This window comes from Nicotiana tomentosiformis, chromosome 10 (genome assembly GCF_000390325.3).
Source record: "Nicotiana tomentosiformis chromosome 10, ASM39032v3, whole genome shotgun sequence".
Classification (NCBI taxonomy): Eukaryota; Viridiplantae; Streptophyta; class Magnoliopsida; order Solanales; family Solanaceae; genus Nicotiana; species Nicotiana tomentosiformis.
The window spans coordinates 815724-835636 of record NC_090821.1 but is presented as its reverse complement, the minus strand read 5'-3'; the positions used below and the strand labels follow the sequence as shown (position 1 = coordinate 835636).

Genomic DNA, 19913 nt, shown 5'->3' with positions numbered 1-19913 from the left:
ATCAATGGTTGAGTGTTGGATCAATGACAATCAAAGGGTCATTAAGAATTCTTGGGAAATAAATGTCAAAGGTATAATTACTTAGATAAGTGATAATAATAGGACAATATTGGGCATAAAGTTTGGAAATATGGCTGGAGATGGAGACACGTAAGGGACAAGAGACTTAGTTAGGCAAAACATTGAAAAGGAATTGGAAACAATGGATAACTAAGCTTTAGTTGTGTCTATGGATTAGGAAACAAGGAAATTGGTTAATTGAATAAATGAACAAAGTGAAGATAAGAAATGAAAGAAGGAAAAGGTATGGGCAGTGAACTGCCTATAAAGCGCCAAACTTGGCATCCTAATTTGCTGAAGAGAAGGAAAGCGCGCGATGGAGGTGCGACGCGTCCCTTGCATCGTCCAACTGTTGAAGCCTTTAAAGGCAATTACGAGGAGCTTGTATTATTATTTTGGGTCTTGTTTCTTGAAGTCTTAAAGAGAAGAGAGAACTCTCCACCATTAACGACATCTTGAAGTAAGATTTTAATACCTATTTTGATAGATTTGGTCCGTTAATTTCATCTCCTAACACTTCAATTACATGGAATTCTTAGATTCTTGGAGAATCTCTCAAGAGCATTTCAAGAACTCAAGTCTTGAAATTTTAGGGTTTGTCAAAGAGGTAATCCCTTCACTCCAATCATATATATTATACTACATGGACATAATAGAGTATATTTGTAAAGGAAGATTGGTATTTAAACACATATTCATGATACTGTAGACAAGAGTGGGTTGCTCTAGTGGTACGCACGTTCCACTTACAACCAAAAGGTTGTGAGTTCGAGTCACTCCAAGAGTAAGGTGTGGAGTTTTTGGAGGGAGGGAGCCGAGAGTCTATCGGAAACAGCCTCTCTACCCCAGGGTAGGGATAAGGTGTGCGTACACACTACCCTCCCAGACTCCACTAGTGGGATTATTTTGGGTTGTTGTTGTTGTTGTTGTTGTTGTTGTTGTTGTTGTTATTCATGATACTCTAGAAAACTTGTATTGAAATTGAAGAGTTTGTTGGTAGGGATGATGAATAGTATTAAGTTTTATTTGAACGGTATCGTTTTGAGCTTCTAATGGAACGGTTGGATTCCATAACATCTTTAATGGATGAACTGGAGTTAGAACTCAAGGATTGGCCTTTAAATGGAGAAATGAGGATTTTGTGAAACTTGTGAAATTGGACCTAAGTGCTAAACACATAGTTGGTTTAGTTTGTATTATTGTGACGCGTTATTAATATATGTGAACTCATATATATAGATTATGAATTGTTGACATCGTTGAGCTTTTGGGGTAAGATTTGGACAACGACTTGAAGTAAGTTGATTAAAACTTATTCAACTTGAGGGATTTTATCTAAATATATGTTTTGACTTGATACGTGAGATTGTTCGTAAATGTGTATTCGTACTCGTAGGGACAAGCGAGAAAGGATGTCACCATGTATTTTTGAGTCGTGTTGCATATGAAGTGGTGTCATGTTGTTTTTAAAAGTCTTATTTTCAAAAACTTGTTAGCAAATGGCACTTAAGTCAAACATTATAAGTTTTATTTAAAAAAAGTTATGTTGATGATAAAGAGATTAAATATTTGAGTTCTATTGCTACCTTTATTTTAATAAAACGAGAAATGTAATATTCCTAAAATCTTTATATTTTGAAGTAGCACTTGTTAACCCTTTAAGGATTTAAATCTCATTTTTTATTGCTTCATATGAAATGAGAAAGGATACTCATTTGATTTGTTCTAACGATTTGGATTGACTGTGAATGTCATGATATGATAAAATAGATACTTTGAGGCTACTTCGATATGAATATATTTTTAGAGTATAAAATATTTTGGGAGTTATTTGTATTCATCAAGATTGGCTTCGAATATATCGTGTTCGTCGTTATGAAACTACACGTGCCGGTGTAGGCATAGATTCCCACTTTGTGGTATAGACTACGGCAGAACATCATCCTTGAGAGGGTGTTATTTGTGCTATTACTAGTATGGCGGAGTTGATTCATACGGCACTACGATGAGACGACCTGAGCAAGTAGGGTATATGATACTTGCCGCTAGGTACATAACCTAGTTGGTATTCTTGTGACGATGATAGTATAGTACTCCTGGTGAAAGGTAAAATATGTCTTTGTTATGTATAAGCCTAAGAAGCCGAAAGTGATTTCAAATGACTTAATAAAGTTGAAATAATTTTGCATGATTTTATAGAATCATCGGTTGATACAAGTATTTAAAAAGTTTGTATCATGTTTTACATTTTATTAGTCTTTTTATTTAAAATAATAAAGTATGAACTGCTGTAAGGGTTTATCGCTTTATATAAAGTGTTGGTTGCATATGTTTTTTAAAGCCTTGTCCTAGGAACTCGAGTTAGAGAGAGTTTATGATATTTATTGAGTACCATGGTGGTGTACTCAGCCGTCAGGGACCCCTCTCCAAGGTCCCGCTTTCTTTACATGTTTTCAGGATGAGATGTAGCATGTGATTGGCGGATGAGGTTAGGATAACTCTCTTTAATTCCAAGGTATATAGTGAGACACCATTTCTATTTCGTGATTGTTGTCGTGTTGATCTTACTTTCTTCTGGTTGGATTTGCCCCAAGTATTTATTCTATCCTCGTGTCATAGAGATTCCATCGACAATTGTTATTACTTTGGATTGTAATTAAGAGTTATTCATATTGCATGCATGAAAGAAATATTGCCATCTTTATGTATTTTCAATTATTGAAAATGGTGGATTAAAATATTATATTTCATGTATGGTCTTAATTATTTAAAATAATTGTGGTTTCTAAAAAGCTTTTGCATGTATCTATTAGGCATATAGATAGGTATTCTTATACGTGTTGGTCCACTCGGGTTGGGTAGTATGCTGGGTGTCGGTCACGTAGTTTTGGGTCGTGACAGGAAACCGCATTACAAGCTTTACCCTTTTATTTGAATGGACCATCTATTTGAACATTATACCTATCGTGAGCACTTGAATTTGTTATGAACTTTGTAAAAGTTAAAGTGTGGGGTGGTTGAGTTGGCTTTTGAGTAGAATTATTGAACTAAGGAGAAATGTGCACTGTATTGAAAAAGTAAGAGCCACTTGAATCGAAAGAGAAAAGAAAAAAATATTGTATTGTTGTGCAAAATATTCCTTGATGGTGGTAACTTGATGTAATTGTGCTTAAAGAAGTAGGAAGTTAATGTATCTTGATGTGAAGGTGGAGTTTTGGTTTGACATAAGTATAGGGTTTTGAATGGCTAATTGTATGTATTAAAAGTGTTTAGGCAGGTGTAGTCACTTTTATATCTAAATATATCATACCCATCCCGCAACCTACATTACAACTAATTAAAGTCCTACTTGATCCTTGACTGAATGAGCTCAATTAGTAGAGTAGTACACTATGGGCAAGCCTATGGTACGTCTTTTGTGGCATATGAATGTTATTTTTTAGAGTGAGTGAATTATTTTTATCTTGAGATTCTAATTGTTCTTAAATTTTATTGTGCGAGGAACAACTCTCTATTGTTGTGTGAGGGTACTTAATTCATGAAGGAAAGGTAATGTCATTGACCTCTGTGTTAGAGTAAGTGAGCGTGTTATAAAAATGCGTGGTGCTTTTGAGTCAAATCTTGAGGCTAGGATGTTACGGTATTGTGCTTAATCTCTTTTAAATATTCTTGGTGTGATGAGTTATTAGAGTTGTTGAAAGAAGTCGTGTCTATATGAAGTATAGTTTGATTGCTTGAGGACGAGCAATGGTTTAAGTGTGGGGTGTTGATGGTAGGCTATAATTACGAATTTTAATCACTTATTGCACTCTAGTTCACTGCACTTTATTCATGTTTGAGCTTTAATTGATAGTGTTTTGCACTTATTGTGTGTTTTATACCTTGTAGGAGTGATTTCGAGCTATGTAGATATTATAGAATGAATTCGGGCTATTTGGAGCTTTGAAGTCTGAGTAAAAGCCAAAGGGATTAAGCCGGGATCGTGTTCGGGGGTCGAGGACCAAGTCTGGACGTCAAAAAGCAAGATTCAATCCGTACTCTGGGAAAATTGGCTTGCCGCGGCGCGTGGTGCGGCGCGGCTGCCCAAATCCTGATGCCTGATAGATGTTGAGCTCTCTGGATTTTTCCACTAATGCCCCGCATGGCGCGTCGCCCCATGCGGATCGTCTGTATATTTTTTACAAAGTGAAAATTCTATTTCGGTTAGGAGAAGGTGGTTTCGTCTGGGCCCGACCCTACTTGGTATAAATATATGAAAAAATATTATTTTCGGGACTTTTGACACATATTCAACCTAAGGAGGCTAAGGATGAGTTGGAAGAACACAAGCACAAGGATTTCATCATTCCTTTCTCACTCAAGACATGAGTTTGGATTGAATTTATGTTTTCCTCTATTTTAACTTTATTTGTGATGAATTGCTCCATGTCTATGGAGTAGTTCTATTTAGGTTTTGATGTATTTGATGTATTGATGATTGTTTGTGGATTATAACTCTAGTTTTATGTATTGAAGTATTTTTGGATGATTTAATTGTTACATCTATATTCACTAGTTCATGTAATCGAGAGAGGCATAACTTGTGATATCCTTGCATTATATTGTTGGTTGAGTTCTTTAATTCTTCTTAGTAATCGAAAGAGGCTAGTTGAATCGTTGATTAAACCTAGTTAGGAGGATAATCAAGAGAGGTTCTCCTAAAGACCAATCCAATACGCATTCTTGCATATCTTCACGTGCTTAAATTGGTTCATCTTGTGAGATTAAGACTTAATCGAGAGAGGAGTTTTTGCTGAACATTTGAACTAATAATTGAGTGAATTCGAGAGACTCACTTAAACATTAGAAGTGAATTACTTAGAGTTAGATCCCAAACAATTATCTTGCACCTATCCTATCAACCCTGATTTTCTCCTATTGATAACTTCCTTGCTTACCTTTGTTTTGATTGCCATTAGTCAATAGCTTTAGATTCTTAGTTAATTGTAGTTATTAATCATAGAAATCTCAATTGTTGATCATCTTGGATAGCAATCAAGTTAGAAACTACAAGAATACTATTTAAATCCAATCCTTGTGGATACGATATTATACTATACTATATTTAACTAGCGAGCATAATTTAAGTGTGTGTTTCGAGCTCGTCAGGCTTGATCCTAAGACCTTGTTCCCTAGGTGCAGCTATAAATAGTGAGCTCTATTATCATTGTAAAATATATGAATTTCCTGGCAAACATACGCTACACTCTACTCAAAGCTCAATATAATTTTATCTTCTTGTTTACTGATATCGTTGCTATTGTGCCCGGAAGCACTGCTCTTGGAATTACTATTTCTGCTATTATATCTCCATCTCAAGGCTAAATATTATATTTTTGTCTAATTCATCTATTATTTTAGGATCAAATTAATTCACTTTTCTATAAACCACGTATAAACTCAACTGTACCGTTTTACGGGTAAATAAAAGATATATTCGGCAACCTTATTACTCCCTCCGTTCATTTTTACTTGTTCACTATATAAATATATATTTTTAATCTTACTTGTTCATTATACTAAATCAAGAGAAAGATAATTTTTTTTCTTTCTGTTTTACCCTTATCATTAATTAATTATTTTTCAAAATTTTTGAAAATGCTATTATTATCATGAGTAAAATAGTAAAAAAATATTTTATTTATTGTTTCTTACGGGGGCATGAAAAAATGAACTGAGGGAGTACAACTCTAAAAGTTAGAAAATTTTGTCTAATAAATGAATCTTTTTAAGAATCACTTAAAATCTAACATTAACTTGGCTTTAATTTGGATATTATAGTCAGAAGTTAAGCTGCATTTCTGTCTGATCATATTCTAGGTTATTACCTCATTACTTTAGTACATTATTTTACAAGATTTAAGAAACTTGATCCAATAACATTTTACTTTCTTTTTATTTTTAAAAAATCTTTTATATTTGGAGATCAAGGAAAAAGATAAGAGGTGGTAAAATTAACCCACTCTTATTATGTGAAAGATTACAAACGACACTACTAGACAGTATTTTACAGTAAAAGTTTATTTATATTCGATATTTAAACCAAATCAATTAGATACATTATATATGTTCATATGTAGTTGATTTTGACCACATTTTACCAAATCAATTAGATACCAAATCAATTAGTTGATTTTGACCACATTTTACCTTCAATTGAGCTCCGTCGAGTAGCAAATTACTTCTAGTCAAGCGGTCTGATACGATGAACCGGGTCTTATTCCAACTCTCCGGTTCAACTACTGTCAATATATATGTCTTTAAGCTTCCTCTTATCTCGTCACTCCATTTTTCTCTGTCATCAATCAACGGTCGTCACAGCTTTCTTGGCCGGTAAATTGCAACGTCTCCGACCTTCGCCGATGAATCTCCGATGAACAGTAATTCCGTGAGCACCTTAATTTCAGCTTCTTTTCTTTATATAATTATTCCTTCCCTGCCCTTTTGAGTTAGCTAGCTAGCTAAAGCACAATACTGTTCACAAACTCTAACAATTTTATTTCCATCTAATCCTGATTATATACCGCTTATTCTGTTGAAAATAGGTGGTTTCTCACAAATAGAATTGAAGAATAGAAAATTGAGACATAGTTTGACTAAGTGAAATTCAGAGACTAGGGTTTTTTTAGGTCACTCTGGTTAAATTTTTATTGTTAGTCGTTCGAGACGGGGACGATAGGTGTGGGTTTAGAGAATAATGTGTATATTGTGTCAGATACAAAGGTGGTCTAGAGGGGTAGCTACCATGTTGCCATGGATGGTGATTCCACTGATTGGGTTATGGGCACTATCACAGCTATTGCCACCTGCATTTCGGTTTGAAATTACGTCGCCGAGGTTTGCTTGTGTAATGGTGCTTCTGTTTACACTTTTGTGGTATGAGGTTTTGATGCCTTGGTTGTTAGCTTGGCGGGTGAGAAGGATTGCTAGGCTTAGAGAGAGGGGGAGGCTCTTGGCTATTGAAATACAGAAGTTGAGGAAAATAGCAACGAGGAGGTGTAGGAATTGTTTGACTCCGTATAGGGATCAGAATCCCGGTGGTGGGAAGTTTATGTGTTCATATTGTGGGCATATATCGAAGAGACCTGTTCTTGACTTGCCTGTGCAGCCAGGATTGGGGCTTCTGAATTCTGGGATTTTGAAAAACTTAATTGGGAAAGGTGGAAAGATATTAAATGGGAAGGTTTGGCCTGACAATAGGTTGATGTGTAGACAGGATTCAGTAGAGGATGAGAATTGGGTCAAGGGTTCTTTTGTTGGGAAGTCAAGCACTTGGAGAAATAATGGCAGTGGATTTTTCGATAGGGAGCATTGTTTTGCAGAGAAGTCATATTCTCGTGTTTTTATTTTAGCCAGCAAAGCTTTGACGGATTTTTTCTCTAGTATCATGTGGCTCTGCAGGAGTATTTTTAGGATTAGTTCCTTCAGAGACGGTGATGCTTCAATGAATGCAGAGCAAAGAGCAATGATGGATAAGAGAAGGGAAAATGGGGGGAATTTTCAGGAGAGTAGATGGGAAAAAACTCGAAGAAAAGCAGAAGAGAAGAAGCAGGCTAGGTTAGAGAGGGAGCTATTGGAGGAGGAGGAGCGACAACAAAGAGAGGAAGTTGCTAGATTGGTGGAAGAGCGCAGGAAATTGCGGGTGGAACATACAGAGGCCGAGAAAGAACATAGTAAAATGTCACTCTCTGATAAGGTACGAGACAGTAAAAGAGAAGCAGAAAAGAGGCGTCAAGAGAAGAGGAAAGAAAGGGACAGGGCATCTAGCAAAAGCAACTCAGATACAGAAGAGCTGGATAAAAGTGCAGCCAAGGGAAGTGAGCGAAGCAAGTGTGATGTGAGTGATAGAAGGCGGCAGCAAAAAAATAGGCGAGAAACTGTTAAGTCACATAATGCAGAAGTTATTCATGGTTCTAAGGGTGCTTCGAAAAGCAATCACAACCATGGGAATGTTGGAACTCGGTACTTGGATAGTATTAGGGGTACCCTTTTATCGTCTTCTAGAGCATTTACTGGAGGTGATCATTCTGTAAAGAGTAATAATACTTTTGTTCCAAGAGAACACAAATCTAAGACTGGCATAGACCATATTCAAACCCATGGCTCGAGAAGGAAACTATCTCAGCCAGATAGGGTATCTGGAAAACTGAATGCAAATGTGGACGAAAGGAGCATCAACCAGCCTGTAAGTCTTCTGTCAAATTTTCTTTTTCTCTAGCTTATATCTATGCCTTCATTTTCATCAAATATCCTTCTGGTACTTCTGCTAAAATTAAGACTTTCTCCGGCAGCTTATAATTCGGTGTGGCATTTTTAATGGTCATTTCATTTTTTGGGATCTATCATTATCTCGTTTACTTGACCTATAATTCTGAAAGATAGAATTTGCATCGTGCAGGAGAAATAATCTTCGATAGTCTAACAGTAATTTACCCAGTTGCCATATGTGTATTTACCCTGATCTGTTTGTTACAGGTGCTTATTGAACCTCAACCATCTACAGCTCCTAAAAAATCATGGCAACAATTATTCACACGTTCAACTGCTGTTTCTCATCCAACTTCAAATGTGATAAGCAGACCATGTGTTAGGCCACAAGCAGAAGTTCAAACACCAACTTACCCCTTTCAACCTCCATCTACACAATCCTTTGACAACCCCATTAGCTTTGGACTCCCGTCACCTTTTCCTTTATCTACTTTTGCTTTTGGATCCACAAGTAATGGTACAACTCTTCCATTATCATCAGAACCATTGATTCCTCTAGTTGGAGATGGTGCAGGTCAGTTATTGCCAGAGGAGTCAGAGATTTTTGAAGATCCTTGTTATGTTCCAGACCCAGTTTCATTGCTTGGACCCGTTTCTGAGTCACTCGATAACTTTCAGCTTGACCTTGGGGTTGTGTCAAATGTAGGATTGGACAAACCATGTCCTGTAAAGGGTGTCAATGTCTCTTCTGAAGTAACCAGACCATCACCGATTAAGTCTCCAATATCAAGATTGTATGTTCCAGAGGAGAGGCATGCTGAGTCTTCTCTTTTCGCCCGCACTCCTAAGGCTCAGAATGTACGCAATGTGGCACCAATGAATGTTTCAAGTAATGCAAATGATACGGGAACATGGAAGATGTGGAATAGCTTTCCACTTGGCCAAGATGGTCTTAGTTTAATTGGTACTCCAGCCAACTGGCTTTTAAATCCAGAACTTAACAGATCAAACATGGAAGAGATAATCTCTCCTGCACCTCCGAAGACCATGGCTTCACTGTTTAAAAAGGATGATCAAGTCCTTTCTGTCTCTCATTCTCCACAAACAGTTTATGCAGGAAATTGCCAGAATGGCACGACACTTGGTGCTTATTTGCCTAGTAGTGCTGAAAACGGGTTCCAAAACTCACTCTTTGGTGAAAGTCAATTCTCTCTCAATCCTGAGAATGCTGCTCAGAGTTATTATGAGAGTCCTAATGCTCCCGTGACAAGCTATCCATTTGAGTTGTCTCCACCTGATTTTTGGGCCAAGTAAGCAAAAGAAAAAGCTCTAACTTCCATTGTTTTAAAAGATACGTGACCTTTTATTTGTAGCATGATTGTGTTTTTGACTTTGTGAGATTTGAAACCCTTTAGGTATGTAGCTGCAGTTTTTTTTCTTCTTAATGTGTCTGATTCTTCTCTTTCTGAAAATTACTTTTGGGACCATCTCATGAGTCTTGTGTAGTTATAATGTTTAGCCACCATTGCCTTTTGTGTTAAAGCATAGAAGTGCATGCTACTGGCGACTGCAAATACATACATACATACATACATACATATATACTTACATACATACATATATACATACATACATACATACATACATATATACTTACATACATACATATATACATATATATATATATATATATATATATATATATATATATATATATATATATATATATATATATATATATATATATATATATATATATATTTGTGTGTGTGAGAGAGAGAGAGAGTAGCCATAATATAGATGTACATGTTGGCATCCCTAAGGATAGACAGTATGCTTCTTTCTGGATGCATTATCAATATCAAGAATTATTTTAGTAACATGGACCTTTACATGTGTTTTTATGTATGTTTTATATGTGTGTGTGTGCGCGCGCGCGCGCGTGTCTGTGAGAAAGAGAAAGAGAGAGAAGTTGAATTCAATTCAAGTTGGACAGAACCTGAACCAACATCAATTTTGGACTCTTTTGCCCTTGAACAATTACGGATAAACAGTATTGAAAGGTTTTCTTGAAGTATACTTACCATACTGCTGTAGCCTGTGCCATCTCGAGATGATCAGTATAGAAAACTAAATGTACCATTTGCAATGATAGTACTGCTTTGGGGACAAGTAGCTGATGAGTTCAGTGAAAGCTATGTTGTGGCAGTGCTTTAAACCTATGCTTTATTTGTTAGAATCCATACTGCAGCATGTTGAGCCAAAAAAATTTGTAAGGTTAAGGGTTAGAAATTCAGCATAAGAGAGTTTATTTTATAAATAACTAATGTTTTAATTAACCAAAGTTATGTTCAATATATATGCTAAATTTATAATACTAGTCCTTTTTTACTAATCCATATCTTTTAAGAAATTGGGAACCTCCATCTTTGCAAGGCTTTAAACTTTTTGAGTGTGTTCTCAAAAACGATGAGCAGGTCAACATTATTTGAAGATACTGCAGAATGCTCCCACAATGGTATTTGAATCAAGGTCATGTACTTGTTCAAATTGGCCTGGACAGTGCCTCCTAAACATGTGCTTCTCTGTAGAAGTCCTTGTCTGACATGGCATTTTTCTGGATTAAGTTGCTCCATGACTGGTGTTTTTTCAGCAAAAAATCTATATAGTTTAGATTAGGAATATGTATGGAACATTTAGGACAGGGCTGCTGCTGTGTGTAGCTGTCAACTGGAAAAGACAGATGCTTTACCCTTTTTGGTTTGCTAACTAGCTCGATTTCGGGCTCATGTCTGAAGCCTTAAAGCCATGTATGCAGCACAGTTTAAAACTCTTTAGGATGAGGTAGTGGAACCTGGCAACAGAGGAAGACGGAACCTAAGGCCAGGTTGTTTACCTGTTGATCTTGAAGCCCCATATTTTATCCTTTTCTGAGATACTTGCAACTGTACATTTTTTCGCGCCGAAGCACAAGAAAAATAATATAACTATTCAAAAAAAAACTAAGCCTTTTGTGATCGGCAATTTGAGCTTGTCAACTAAATGATTCTATGGTGACATAAACCTTGGGCATAAGTGTTAAAGACAATTAGATCTCTCTTCTCACACATTGTTTGGGGGTTGGACGTACTACTAAATGTGTAAATTCATGGTCGTGCGTGGTATTAACTTGTGTTCGGTCCCCCAAATACTCTGTATTTGTTTTCTCTGAGAGAAATTGTAAAAAGTATAGCTGTCTCTTTCCATTTGTCATTATAATAGAAAAGGCTTGGATAATTCATTTTCACTTTTTGTTTAATATGAATGTTGCCTACTTTTAAGGGAAAAATATTGTTCTCAGTCAAAATTAACCAAATGAAACTTAACCCCCCCCCCCCCCCCCCCCCCCCACAAAAGGTAAGAGAAAAGGAAGAATCAGATGCAACTGCAACCTCTTTATGTTATCACCATGTAAAATTTTTCAGTAGTAAACCACATCTTACATCTCGCATTCAAAATGTCATCAAAATCAATTATGATCCTGCTGCTTCATTGACAGTTCTTTGTATCTTGCCCTGATGAATCATCCCCTTTGTTTTTGCTTTGTGGTTGTTATTAGAGAGATATTTTAAGCGTAAAGGATGAGGATAGTGGTGGTTAAGTGGTTTTTGGTGGCAAAGTTGTAAAACAGAAAGGCGGGATCACACTTCATGTTGTTTATATGAAGTATACAGAAGTTGAATTTTGCTCCCTTACACTTGACATGTGACTTTTACCTTCAATCGCTGCAATGGAGGACGTCACTGCTAACCATATTCAAATGATGACAGAGTTACTCTTCTTTTCATGCAAAGTTCAGTTATGAGTGTCTAAGTCCCCCTTTTTCCTTTTTGTTCATTTCTTATCTTTAAACTAGCTCGCTGATTGGGTTTATGACACCTTGGTGGAAATAGGACTGATACGATCTAATGTTCACTATTTTTTCCCAATAAGGGACTGATATATTGAGTTCATGCATGACTCAATGTCACAGTCTATGGTATATTTGAGGATTTGACATAGAACTAGCATGGTCTGCAGAATGGCATATTGGATAACTTCTGATGATATATTGCAGTAATTACTGTAAGCTAGTTGGTTAAAATGTTCCTTTTCCTTACCCCCAGCTTAAGCTTATAAACTTGAAGTATCGTTTTCAGTTACGAGTCGAAGAACATATTGAAATCTTTCCTTGGCTGATTCAACAATAAGTACTAGCTCATCTCTGCTCAACATCAATGAGTGGTGCAACTAATGATCGGCTTATGTAAGTCATATATGATAAAGGAGTCTCTATATGCTGTTAAGCCTACGGCTCATTCTGTAGTTATAAGCTGAGAGTAATTTAGTTGCACCAAGTAGTATACTGATGTATTGACATAACTGCTTTTCGTAATCCTTAGCACTATTGCTGTACACTAATGTTTACCTGGATTGTGCAATGAGACTCCTGCTTTTGTCTCTGTATCATCTTATACTTAATTCAATATAATCATAATTTAGTGATAATACTTCTTTTCCTCTGGGATGATATCTGCTTCTGTCAGATCCCTTTTTTGTAACATATACATATAATGTACACATACAGAAGTACTAGGAGAGACACAGAGGAAAGTCATCTGGTGCTTTTTACGTTTTTGTTTTTTTTCTTTTAACATAATCTTACTGCTGCTTTTGCCCATTCTTGTTCAGGAGGGATCGGACTCTGCCAGGAGAACGTGTAGGCAACCCACAGATAACAAGGGCCTCAATTGGTGGCTTATACCACACACCAGATGTACAGTCTCTTTGGTCAGAGTTAAAAAATGAAAGAAAAAAAAATAGCAAAGGAAAAACGGGGAGAGGATTTGATTTCGCCCTCCTGTTTTGAAGAGGAAATTAACCCTCTTTTGTAGGAAATTTTAGAATGCTGGACTAGTTGTATCTTCCTTCTTTTCTATGAAAGGGAGATTTACTTACATTATCATGCTGGAGTTACATGTAACATGCATGGGCTTCTGATCAGGTAATATATAACTTTAACATGACTCAGTACTTCTCTTCCGATCTTTTCAGCACAAAGGGACTATTACTGATATTGACGGTTAGTGCTATTCTCACGTTTCGTTCGCTTTAGCTATCTTATTTTCCTGTTACTGTTTGATGCTACTTCTCCTTTTTCCTTTTCGTCCTTTTCCGCTTCAGCTATCTTGTTTTCCTCTTATTTTTGTTCGCTTTAGCTATCTTATTTTTTCTTGAGCCGAGGGTCTACCGGAAACAACCTCTCTACCTTTACCAGGTAGGGGTAAGATCTGCGTACACACTACCCTTTCCATACCCCACTTGTGGGATTAGACTGGGTTTGTTGCTATTGTTGTGCCTCTAAATATTGTTTTCCCTTTTTCTTTTTCTTTGTTCTGTGTTGTCCTTTTTTTTTTTTTGAGCCGAGGGTCTATCGGAAACAACCTCTCTACCTTTACCAGGTAGGAAGGTTTGCGTACACACTACGCTTCCCAGACTCTACTTGAGTAGTAGGTCAATTACAGTCAAGTAACTTGAAAATCCCGGAAGAGGAGAAACTTACTGGGAGTAATAGTGATAAGTTCCACAAAATATAAGGGGAAACTAATATTGAATTAGAAAATTGGAGAAGAGATTGTTCTGTGACTCTCTGATGCAGTCTTGTGACCAGAACATCTGGAGTATCAACCGGCAATTTTGAGTAATTTCATGGTAGATTGGGATTCTCTCCAATTTATCGACATTTGTTCCTTTATATATACTGCTAGTGCTGTGATTGTTATGAAAATATATGATCTCTTTGCGGCTCATGAATTGTACCTTTGAGAACAAAACTTGATCTCTAAAAGAATGACCTAGTCCTTCAAGCAGCTTTTATCACCTCATTTATTTTACTTTGCAATCAACACATCAATGGCTGCATGTATATCAGTAGGTCATGAATATTCATTTAAGAAATTGGATTAAGTTTTCAAGCCACTGCATAAGAGGTACGTACGCGACGTTGTCTGGATTAATGAAAACGACGATCAACTGGAAAATTATATATAGCAACAAGAGAGACTCAAATTTAGTCTTGTCGACCCTAGTCCAAGAAATGTGGCTGCTGCATCTTTTTACGTATTCAAGAATTTCGATGAAGTTTTCAAGCATCAACAGGGACTAAATATCAACTAGAGATTCAAGTTTAATACTAGTAACAAATTACCAAGCCTAAAAATGGTGGCTGGATCTTTATACTTACCCAATGAAACCTAGCATTGAAGTCCATGGGAAAGGGACCCTATGGCCCAGTGTCTCTGCAAACACAGTTGAGCTTCTCAGAAAAAAATTTGATATTTCATACCTTAATTATTCATTTGACACCTAAATACACAAGCCTTTAATGTATTTACATGACAGATAACTTCATCAGTCTCACCTAGCTTTCTCGTTCTTTAGAAGCATTAACTTATCAAAAAAATAAGAAAAGGATAAACAGGATTGAAGGTGTGACTAATAATAATCCAAGTTAATTATATGCATTGATACTGTAAAAAAATATTTTCATACTTAGGGTGTGTTTGGTATAACGGAAAATATTTTTCGTGGAAAATATTTTTCAAGAAAATGTTTTCTTGGAAAACAAGTAGTAATCTTATTCATTTTCCGGTGTTTGGTACGCGTAAATTTCCAAACACATAAACTTCCGAACTTATAATTTTGGAACTTGTAAAATTTCAAACATGTAAACCGAAAGACGTAAAAACTAAAACTGAAAATATATAAGCCTTTTCCGAGAGAGGGGGAGGGGTGGGTAGGCATGGGGTAGGGTTAGGTGTGGGGGTGTGGGGTGGGTTGGTGAGGGTGGGGAAGGTTGAGAAGGAGTTTTGGAAAATATTTTTCCTTATCTTCATAAGGAAAATATTTTCCTCCAATTGGAGAAAAATGAGTTCAAAAGGAAAATATTTTCCAAAATATTTAAACCAACCAAACATGGGAAAATTGAAAAATATTTTTCGGAAAATATTTTCCTTCGTACTAAACACACCCTTAGCTGTAACGATCCGGTCGGTCGTTTTGAGTATTACAACCCCGTTCCCCCATTTACTGCTCAATTTGTGCTTTACAGTTGTTATGTGACTTGACGGGGTAATTTGGTTTGGGTCTGGGAGGTTTTGGAATGAATTGGAACACTTAGTTCCATGGTTTAAAACTTAAGTTGAAATAGTTGACCGGAGGTTGACTTATATGTAAACGACATCGGAATAGAATTTTGATGATTTCAATAGCTCCGTATGATAATTTTAGACTTAGGAGCGTATCCGAAAAATTATTTGGAAGCCTGTAGCTAAATTAGGCTTGAAATGGCAAAAATAGGAATTTTAAGTTTGGAAGTTTGACCGGGGAGTTAACTTTTTCATATCGGGATCAGAATCCAGTTCTGAAAATTGTCATAGGTCTGATATGTCATTTATGACATGTGTGCAAAATTTGAGGTCAATCAGACTTGATTTGATAGGTTTCGACATCGAATGAAAAAGTTAGAATTTCTTAGTTTCGTTAAGCTTAAATTAGGGTATGATTCATGGTTTTGGCATTGTTTGATGTGATTTGAGGTTTCGACTAAGTTTGTATGATGTTTTAGGACTTGTTGGTATTTTTGGTTGAGGTTCCGAAGGTTTCGGGTGAATTTTGGATGGTTAATGGATACAATTCAGACTTAGAACAAAATTGGAAACCTTCTGCCATCTGATGCAATCACACCTGCGGAAATTGGCCCACAGGTGCGAGCTCACAGAAGCGAGCCTGGAATCCCAGAAGCGGACGAAATGTCGCAGAAGCGCGATCGCAGAAACGACAACATGGTCGCAGATGCGGCCGGGGCTAGGAGTGCACTGGACCGCAGAAGCGGACGCTTCTTCGCAGAAGCGGACTCTTGTCCGCAGAAGCAAGAATGGTGTAGAAGCGGGAGGAAAAACCGCAGAAGTGGTTGTGCAGAAGCGGTTAAAAATTCCGCAGGTGCGGAACCTCTAGGCAGTGTACAAAAACAGAGGGGTCCGAGATTTTCTCATTTTTAGACATTTCAAACACGGCTTGAGGCGATTTTTCAAAGAGAATTCACGGGAAAACTTGGGGCAAGTCACTTATGATCATTGTTAATCAATAATATTGGATTATCATTAAGTATTTCGACTAGATTACGTGTTTATGTGGTGAAATTAGAGGAATTGGGCCTAGGGATTTCAAAATAAGAATTTACGATTTGGAGGTTGAGATGATGTCGGAATTTAGTAATTTTGGTATGGTTGGACTCGTGGTTGAATGTGCGTACATATTTTGTAACTTTTGTCGGGTTCCGAGACGTGGGCTTCACGGACGATTTTTGAGTGCAATTTCGGATTTTGTTGGAAAACTAGTATTTTCATATGAAATTAATTCCTATAATTTGTATTGACTGAATCGAATAATTTGTGACTAGATTCGAGGCATTTGGAGGCCGATTCGCGAGTTAAAGGCATAGCAGAATAAAGAATTACACGATTTGAGGTAAGTAACAGTTCTAAATTTGGTTTCGAGGGTATGAAACCCCGGATTATGTGTTATGTGATCGGTTTTGAGATGACGCACATGCTAGGTGACTGGCGTGTGGGCGTGCACCGTAGGAATTGTGACTTGGTAAAATTCCATCGAACTATGTAGTTGAATAATCTGTTGTTATTTGTACATTCTCCATGTAGTAGAGAAATTAAAACACAAATCATGTTTAGATTATGTGTTGGCACTGTAGGGACCTACAGAGGTCGTGTACATGTTGAATTATCTGCTAAATTGCTGTTTTGTACTCAGTCATAGTTTTACTTGTATATTATATCTCAGTCTCTATTGTTCATTATTGATGCATTATATCATTGCTGTTTGGGCTGCTTATCATGAATTATGAGAGCCCGAGAGACTAGAGAGATTTATGACTGAGTGAGGCCGAGGGCCTAATTGTGAGATATTGATACTATAGCACGTGAGTTATCCGTGCAATACGTGAGTTGTCCATGCGGATCCAGATACTATACTAGCACGTGAGTTGTCCGTGCGAATCCAGATATTATACTAGCACGTGAGTTGTCCGTGCGGATTATATCGCTTGGGCTGAAAGAGCCCCTCCGGAGTCTGTACACACCCTAGTGAGTGCATGTACCTACTGAGTGCGAGTGCCGAGTGCTGAGCGAGTGGAAGGACTGAGTGACTGTTTCTCTGAGAGGATGCGTTGGTTTCATTATTGTTGTACTATAGTTGTTATATATCACTATTTTAGAAATTTCTGAGAGATATTATCTATGTTTCAGTTAAACTTGACATGAAATTACTGTTTTCGCCTTAAATGTTGAACTTGAAAGCATGCCTACCTTCTTATGTTGGAAATTACTGTAATTAGACTTAGTTTTGAAGCTCGTCACTACTTTCAGTTCTTTATTTAGTCTTGTTACTTACTGAGTTGGTTGTACTCACGCTAGACCTTGCACCTTACGTGCAGACCCAGGTGCTTCCGGTCACGGCAGTTGCTGAGTTGTGGAGTTCGAAATTCTCGGAGTTGAGGTAACTGCTTGGCATTTCACAGACATTGTTTCTCCTTCCCTATCTTTCTACTTATTGTATTTAGTTTCAGATTATAATAGACAGTATTTTCCAGACTTGTGATGTATAGATGCTCATGTACTCTATGACACTCCGGTGGTTGGGAACTTTCGCATTGTATTTTGGATTTCTATCCCGTTTATGAAAACTTTTATTGTTTTAAACTGCTTTAATTTATTTTATGTTAAAAGTGTTGAAATATTTTTAAATGTCGGCTTGCCTAGTACCACGATAGGCGCCATTACGACATGTTAGGATTTCGGGTCGTGACAAGTTGGTATTAGAGCCTAGGTTACATAGGTCTAACGAGTCATGAGCAGGTTTAGTAGAGTCTTGCAGATCGGTACGAAGACGTCTGTACTTATCTTTGAGAGGTTGTCGAACCCTTAGGAAATTTCACATTCTTGTATTCTTGTTGTGCGGATTTGTTGATTCCGGTGACTAAACTTCTATATTCTATTCTCTCACAGATAGTGATGACACGTGCTACCGGACAACATGGACAGCCACCAATACCACTAGCTAGGGCCACGAGAGGCCGACGTCGCGGTAGGGGCCGCAGTAGGGGAAGAGGTGCAGCTCTCTACAACAGCTAGAGCAGCACCTGCAGATCCACCAGTTGCTCCAGCTCAGGAGCAAGTTACAGATGTAGTTGAGCCAGCTCAGACACAAGCTATGCCCATTGTGATTCGAGGCTTTCAGGAGGCTTTGGCCCAGATATTGACAGTTTGCACTAGCCTTGCTCAGGTGGTATCGGCTCAGGACGCGCCAACCACTTCTCAGGCCGGGGGAGGTACTCATACCCCCATTGTCCGTACTCTAGAGCAGGCGATGCAGGGACCTCAGATACCAGAGGTACTACCAGCCCAGCCGGTTGTAGCTGCTCAGGCCCCAATGGCCCCCCGTTATGACTGATGACGAGCAGAGGAAACTTGAGAGATTTGGGAGGCTTCAGCCTCCATCAGTTAGCGATGTTGAGTCGGAGGATGCCTAGGGCTTCTTGGACAAGTGCAAGCAGATTCTTCATACAACAGGTATTCTAGAGACCAGTGGGGTCCTGTTCACAACTTTTTAATTTTTAGATGGTGGAAGGCTTATGATAGGTGTAGACCGGTCGGTGCAACACCACTTACATGGCAGGAGTTCTCCGTTCTCTTCTTGGAGAAGTTCGTGCCGCAGTCTCGTAGGGATGAGCTACACAGATAGTTTGAGTAGCTTCGGCAGGATGGCATATCTATGACCCACTACGAGATGAGATTTTCTGAGTTAGCTCGCCACGCAGTTTGATTGGTTCCCACTTATAGGGAGAGGATCATGAGGTTCATTGATGGCCTCACGTATCAGCTGTGGTTGCTTATGACTAGGAAGAGCGTATCTTGTGCCACTTTTGATGAGGTGGTTAACATTGCTCGGCAGATAGAGATAGTTTGTAGCCAGGAGCGTGGGGAGAGGGAGGCCAAGACGCCTCGAGGTTCGGGTGATTTCGGTGGGGTACCTTATGGGGGCAGTCCTACCACAGCAGGGGTCATCCTTATAGGCCTGCTGAAATGACTCGTCCAGCTCATCATGGCGCATCAATTAGCCACAGTTCTTACAGTGCTCACTCAGGCCAGTCTTCATTCAGTGTACTACCAGCGTAGAGTTCTCACCATGCCTCGTCTGCTCAGGTTTCTACAAGTAGTTCCTCGGGTTATCTGGAGTAGCAGTTCCGTCATAGGAGGGGTTGTTTCGAGTGTGGAGACTTTGGTCATAAAAAGAGAGATTGTCCTAGGTTGTTGAGTGTGGATCCACAACAAAGTTCTCGTCCAACGGAACCAGCACCAGCAGTTACACCACCCACTCAGCTAGCTCGGGGTGGGGGTCATGCAGCTAGAGGTCGCCCTAAAGGGGGAGGCCGGTCGGGGGGCGGTCAGGCCCGATTCTATGCTATCCCTGCCAGACCAGATGTTGTTGCCTCCGACGTAGTGATCACAGGT

The 19913-nt window shown here is 38.1% G+C and overlaps 1 protein-coding gene and 1 long non-coding RNA gene across 4 annotated transcripts; both read left to right on the top strand.

Moving 5' to 3' along the window:
• The first annotated feature begins 241 nt into the window (after positions 1 to 241).
• Positions 242 to 4593, top strand: LOC138900568 (uncharacterized). Its single transcript, XR_011411674.1, has 3 exons — positions 242 to 520; positions 600 to 3609; positions 3949 to 4593. It is a non-coding gene; the product is annotated as an uncharacterized lncRNA (long non-coding RNA).
• A 1776-nt stretch (positions 4594 to 6369) lies between these two features.
• On the top strand, positions 6370 to 13356 carry LOC104087032 (uncharacterized). 3 transcript variants are annotated; one of them, XM_070187721.1, is made up of 4 exons: positions 6370 to 6487; positions 6645 to 8284; positions 8575 to 9617; positions 13018 to 13356. In XM_070187721.1, the coding sequence occupies exons 2-4, from the start codon at positions 6797 to 6799 to the stop codon at positions 13193 to 13195; spliced, it is 2709 nt and encodes a 902-aa protein (XP_070043822.1). In that variant the 5' UTR covers positions 6370 to 6487; positions 6645 to 6796; the 3' UTR covers positions 13196 to 13356. The 3 variants fall into 3 exon arrangements, 2 of the variants coding, with proteins under 2 accessions (XP_070043822.1, XP_070043821.1); XR_011411735.1 differs by adding an exon at positions 11906 to 12592 and having other exon boundaries at positions 6376 to 8284; positions 13018 to 13224; XM_070187720.1 differs by having other exon boundaries at positions 6376 to 8284.
• The last annotated feature ends 6557 nt before the right edge of the window (positions 13357 to 19913 follow it).